The sequence below is a fragment of the Gracilinanus agilis genome, chromosome 6 (genome assembly GCF_016433145.1).
Source record: "Gracilinanus agilis isolate LMUSP501 chromosome 6, AgileGrace, whole genome shotgun sequence".
Taxonomy (NCBI): Eukaryota; Metazoa; Chordata; class Mammalia; order Didelphimorphia; family Didelphidae; genus Gracilinanus; species Gracilinanus agilis.
In genome coordinates this window covers 276,062,150-276,068,640 of record NC_058135.1, presented here as the reverse complement: position 1 = coordinate 276,068,640, position 6,491 = coordinate 276,062,150, and the positions used below count along the sequence as shown (strand labels likewise).

At 31.9% G+C, this 6,491-nt stretch overlaps 1 protein-coding gene across 1 annotated transcript; it reads left to right on the top strand.

Moving 5' to 3' along the window:
* The first annotated feature begins 206 nt into the window (after window positions 1–206).
* LOC123251659 (olfactory receptor 10AG1-like) lies at window positions 207–1,169 on the top strand. The gene has a single exon (XM_044680963.1). It carries the CDS (start codon window positions 225–227, stop codon window positions 1,167–1,169), a length of 945 nt encoding a protein of 314 aa, XP_044536898.1. The 5' UTR covers window positions 207–224.
* Window positions 1,170–6,491: the final 5,322 nt, after the last annotated feature.

The following is a 6,491-nucleotide window of genomic DNA, read 5'->3' as shown; positions in this document are numbered from 1 at the left end:
ACCTAGGACCTCCTATCTTTAGGCCTGACTCTCACTCCACTGAGCTACCCAGCTGCCCCCAGTTTGGGGAATTTTTTAATTGACGGACCCTAAGAATCTAAAATATGGGTTTCAAAATAAGCACTCTCTTTAGAAATGACCTAATTTATAGCGTTTAACTTTTTAAGAAATTGCAATCCAGAGAGATGAATTATTTGTCTATTCTGAATTCGTTATTTTCACAGATGGAATACCCAGAAAAAGTGGCAGAAGAAAATCTCACCGTTATGGTGGAATTTATTCTTCTGGGATTTTCTGACCTTCCCAACCTCCAAGGGTTTCTATTTGGAATTTTTTTGATCATCTACATGAGTATCCTCATAGGAAATGGCCTCATCATTGTCATTACTAGGGTTGATCTAACTCTCCAAACTCCCATGTACTTTTTCTTGGGTAATTTTTCTTTCTTAGAAATCTGTTACACTTCAGTGACTCTCCCCAGAATGCTGACAAACCTTTGGACACAGAACAGAGCTATTTCTTTGATGGCCTGTGCTATACAACTTTCGTTTTTTCTTACTCTGGGAGTCACTGAGACCTTCCTTCTGGCTGTGATGGCCTATGACCGCTATGTGGCCATTTGTAAGCCTCTCTATTACCCTCTTATCATGAACCACAAAGTTTGTGTCCAGTTGGTGGTTGGTTCCTGGATCACTGGGATCCCTGGACAACTACTACAGACATATAAGGTTATTTCTCTTCCTTTCTGTTTTAATGAACTCAATCATGTTTTCTGTGATGTCCCTCCATTGTTAAAATTGGCCTGTGGGGATACCACTGTGCAAGAGTCCTCTGTCTATGCTGCTGCTGTGCTATTTGGAATGGTTCCCTTTCTCATCATTCTTGGATTCTATGTCAAGATCATCATCACCATTCTAAAATTACCATTGGTAACAGGGAGAGGAAAGGCCTTTTCCACTTGCTCTTCCCATCTCATAGTTGTAAGTTTATTCTATGGGTCTGGTATTATTACATATCTCATACCCAAATCAAGTCAGTCAGGTACAGAAAAAGTTCTCTCCCTTTTCTACACTATTGTGACCCCTATGTTTAATCCCGTGATATACAGCCTAAAGAACAAAGATGTAACTGCTGCATTTAAGAAATTACTGTTCAAAATATTAGCCTAAATGAGCAAATATCTATCCTTATAGAATATGAATACTTCACTATTTAAAATTGCAAAATCTTAATCGGAATACTACAAGGAAAACATTAGATTCTATCTATCACTCTACAAGGTATTTGTATTGATTTTGGACTTCTAGATTTGGTGAAACCATTCTATTCAGAGGTATCTTATTCTATTCTAGGATACCTTTAATTGTTGGTCAGCATTTTCTTCCATAAACCTCAACATATCTCTCGAAAATTACATCTATTATTCAGGAGTTGCCTAACTCCTTTTGAAGGGATAGCATCTCATTAACAATTTGACCATCATGCCCAACTTCCTTTCTCTTCTGTCATGAATATCTATCATTGTCTTATCCTCTATCCTTAGATATTCTTCCTCCATCCTTGGTAATCTTGTATTCTCCTTTAATTCCTGACATTTATCTTCTCAATTCTTTTTTTTTTTTAATTTTTTTTAAACCCTTAACTTCTGTTTATTGATTTATAGGTGGAAGAGTGGTAAGGGTAGGCAATGGGGGTCAAGTGACTTGCCCAGGGTCACATCTTCTCAATTCTTACCAGAATTTTGTGCTCTCATTATTTTCCTTAACCTCAAAACTTTATCCTTCAGCTTGATTTCTTGATTCCTTCTCTCTCTACTCTAATATTAGAATCCATCAGCAGAAGATCTTCTTATACTTTTTTAGCACTCCCTAAAATCATCCTTCATTATATCTCTCCCCATTTAATCTCCATGCTTCAGAATTCCAAAGCACATCAAATAAATTTTATCATGGAAATTCACCTTTGTCTTTAGTTCAGGCTATTTTGCTTCATCTGTTCCTCCTACCTTTCCTTCCCATGTCCTTAGAAAAAACTGTAAATAGATCTAGCACTGTCTTATTTTTGTCCATATCACCATGGATGTATTTGTCTCCAAAATCAGAAAATATTCCATGATATACTATTTTAATTTTGAAAAAAAAATACTTACCTAGAGATTTTTGGTTTTGATGTTTCTTCATTCATAAACCACAATTTTGTAGCTCGGCATGACCTATAGCTTACTAATTAGTTAGATTCCTCTAATGAGTTCTAGATTATCACCTAAAATATGACTGAAAATGTATACTTAGTATGCTACATTGAGTTAATTTTTGTTCATATATATATGTATATAGAAAAATATTTGTATGCATGTCCATGATACAGTCTGTACAGAAAATGTGTGTGTAACTGTATGTGCATACATGTATATAAACATAAATGTATTATTCATATGAATTAATGAATTTATGTACATCATATTTAGATTTATAAACAGTGTATAAGAATAAACTCCCATTTTGAAGAATCAAATTCATTCAAGTAAGTCAGACTTACACACATAGCACAAATGCTACAAGGTAAAAGTGAGTAAATATTTTAGACTACTGAGGAGTGAAAGTCATCACCAAAGCCCCTATGAACTCCTTTTTTTTTTACTTCATACAGAGTTATCAGATAAAGAATAATATGTGAGAACTAAGCTCAACCTGGAGAAGTTTCATTGCATGACCATCTGTATATATGGCAGTTTCCTTAGTCTAACTTAGGAATGTTTATGAAATTCTTTGCAAGAACCAAATCTGATAAGCTACTCATCCCAATTCTCCCTCCATCAGGAAACCTAGCTAGTAAAGAGGGAAACCATCCTATCTGAGAATGACACTATATGGAGGTATATTTTGCAATGCCCATGTTCCAAATTCCCTATCAAACTCTAAAACATACAACTCAGATATTCTGAATTCATGTTGACAGTATACTATACTTCTTTGCTGCTTATTTATACTGGAATTCTGGGTTTCAGAATTTCAAGTGAACTGTCCTATCATGTTTCTGTTCCCATTTCTTAATTAGGCAATTGGAAAACATCAGATTGCTGAAATCTCCTAAAACAGATACATAATCACTTTTAAAAAGTAGGATAAAGAGAGAGGACTGGAATGAATAAAGAAACTATAACATTTCAAATAAGAAATTATGGAAAATTACACAAAGCATTTCAGTCAAGAAATGTATAATAAATAGCATAAGCAGTAGTATGGTTAGAGAGAAAGAGAGAGAGAGAGAGAGAGAGAGAGAGAGAGAGAGAGAGAGAGAGAGAGAGAGAGAGAGCCTGTGTGTGGACACCAATATATTCCATTATTACCTATGTCATATAAGAATTTTTTTAAAAAAAATGCACCTTTGTATGATTATTTTTGTGAATATAAGGAAAAACAGGTATGAAAGTTGCATAGATTAGGCAGGCAAAACTGAGATGGAATCTACATCATTGAATAAACTGCCATTGATGAGATCAGTAAATAATAGGATAAACTAGTGTTGTATATACAACATGTTTGCCAAAACTCTGTCTTCACAAAGCTCGAATATTCATAAGATAGCCATTTTTCCTTCCAGGTCTTACTCTTGTGTAATTCATCTATTTAAAAGATGATTCTATTGTGTCTCCTGAAACCCCTACTTTATTATAAACCTTTTGTTTGTATTCTCCAGTTTTCATCCAATTCTTTTCCCTTCTCAATTCAAATTAAGTCCTTTTTTTGACAATTTTAATGATTTTACTATGTGGCTCATAGACCTCTCCTCTCTATCAATAATCCTTCATTATTTTGATTTTAATTTTAATGGTTGATCAAACTAACTCATTATACAAATTTCAAACATCTCAACCCCAATTGTCTTCTCTAAACAACTTTGCTCATGGACACTAGAGTGGTGACAGCATAGGATTTACCATTTCATACCAGGATTAGGGAACAGAATTATGGTTGGAAATGTAGACACTTTCATTTAAGTAATGATTTTTTCATATGTGGTATGGCTCTGGCTAACATTAGAATTGTTGCTTATTACAACAATATAAATGTACAATGGTAGAGTTAAAAGTCTATGAAAATGATGTTATATATGAACGTGGTTTTTAGTTAATACATGTATATCTACAGAAATATCAATATAGATAGGTGAATTTTAGTTTTAATTCTTAATATAAGAAATAATGTTCTTAAATTTTTATAGGCTTCAAAAAGCCACTTGTGACTCAGGAGTTCACAGGTTAAATTAAAATTTGACTTTTTGTCAAGTGGCAATACTTTAATTTCAATGTAATTTGACTTTTGACAAATAATGTTTTGTATTTACAGCCATTGGGATTTTTTATTTATATGCTTTTAGTTCTAGAATATAGAGAAAATTTAGGCCTAGAATATAGGGACAGATTTGTGTATTATCTTTGATTTTATATATTTTGTGGATAATTAGAGCCTTTGTAATGCTCTATAAGGGAGATAAAAAGATAAATGAGACATCTTATAAATACCAAAGTAAACAGAATTATAATTGATTGTACTCAAGTGTGCTTGCATATGTAAGGAAAAGTACATATTAGTATAAAATTATTTATAGCATTTCTGTTTGTGAAAATAAAAATGGAAAACTAAGATGGAGTATCCATATGTTGAATACATAAATACAAAGGAATGCTTTGTGCCATAAGAAATGATTGAGATAATTTCAGACAAACTGTAGGAAACATGTATGATACGTAATGAATTAAACAGAACATGAAGAACAAATTATACAATAACTGTATTAGAAATAAAATAAGTTACAAACACTTGAAAGCTTTTATCAATTCAGTGACCAACCACCTATAATTCCAGAAAACTGATGAAATTCATCCTTTGACAAAAAGGTAAGCCACTTAAGATATTAAATGAGACATATAGAAGAATTTGTTTTGCTTAACTAGGCATGTTTGTTATAAAAGCTTTGTTTTGTTCTTGTTTTGCTTTGCTTTTGTTCACCAAGTAGGGGACATAAGGGTATGGGTAGATAGTGTAAGATAGAATAAAAAGTCAGTGAAACAATGTTTTGATGGAAACAGAAAAATATTAAATATACCAAAAGGCCATCAATACATACACAATTTGCTGTATGTAAATGTTAATTTTATTTAGTGTTTATTAAGTTGAGTAAAAATAAATATAAAATTTTATGTAATTTCTTATCATTTTTTCCTGAATTAAACAATTAAAATATTAGAGTACATGAATACATGGTGCATATAAGATTTATTTTACCTAAAAATATCAGTATACTTTTAATCCTGGTTAGTAAAATATTTATTTATGCAAAAGGAAATTAATAATTATTGTCTTTTTAATTAATCTCTTTAAATGGAAAAATAATAAATCTCCTTAAATTTAAAGACAAAATGAAAACCTACAAGTAAGGCCAAGCAAATTAAAGGAGTCAGATTTTGGTTTGTTTGTTTTTTGTTGTTTAGTAGGTTTGCCAAGGGTAAAAAGTAAAAGTAAATAAAAATAAATTTTAAAAAACTAATTTAAGGGGGAAAAATATAAAGAATAAAAACTATTTCCTACATGCTTACTATAATAAAAACATTGGTCTAAGCCATGCAGATATAACCACAATACATGTGTATTAAATATAAGATCATATGCAAAGTGCTTTGCAAAATTTTAAGTAATATATAAATGTTAGCTCTTGTTTTAGTTGTCATTGTCAGTGTCATCATTATTTTTTATTTTTTATTTTTTTCAACCCTTACCTTCGATCTTAGAGTCAAAACTGTGTTATTGGTTCCAAGGCAGGCAGAAGAGCAGTAAGGGCTAGGCAATGGGGGTTAAGTGACTTGCCCAGAGTCACACAGCTAGGAAGTGTTATCATTATTTTTAATGTTGTTATCAGAGTTGTGGTGAAGGAAAACACAACTGGGATATTTTCTGCCCTCAGGCAACTCAAAAGTCTAAAAAGAGATAAAGCAGAATTCAGCTTCTGCATTGAAAAAATTCAGCAGTCTTTACAATGTACTGGAAAAATAGATAGTGACATATTTTATTTATTATTATATTCACTGGTAATGCCATACTCTTTTCAGAGTGCTGTTGCGTCTAATATTGATTTTAAGGGTTGAAAAAGAATGAAAAATGTACCATGATACACAATACATTCCTAGTTTATGTTACAAACTGAAAATTTTTCTTGAACCCTAATCTAATTTTCTTGCCACTTGAATACACTATGAAATCTACACTGCTGTATCCTCCCTACATAGAGGGAGAAATTTATATTCTATAGAAAAAATAATGCTACAGAGAATGAGTGTATTTTGTCAAAAAATATTAGAAACAAGGAATTTCCACCAATTAGGAAATAACAAAACAATGTGTATGATTGTGGTATGTAATTGTGGTGTATGATTGTAATGGAATACCTCTGGGTCATAAGGAATTGGAAAGAGCTACACAGGATAATGAAAA

Bases quoted from the DNA above. Each gene is read 5' to 3' on its own strand.
- LOC123251659 (XM_044680963.1), top strand. From the start codon at position 225: ATGGAATACCCAGAAAAAGTGGCAGAAGAAAATCTCACCGTTATGGTG.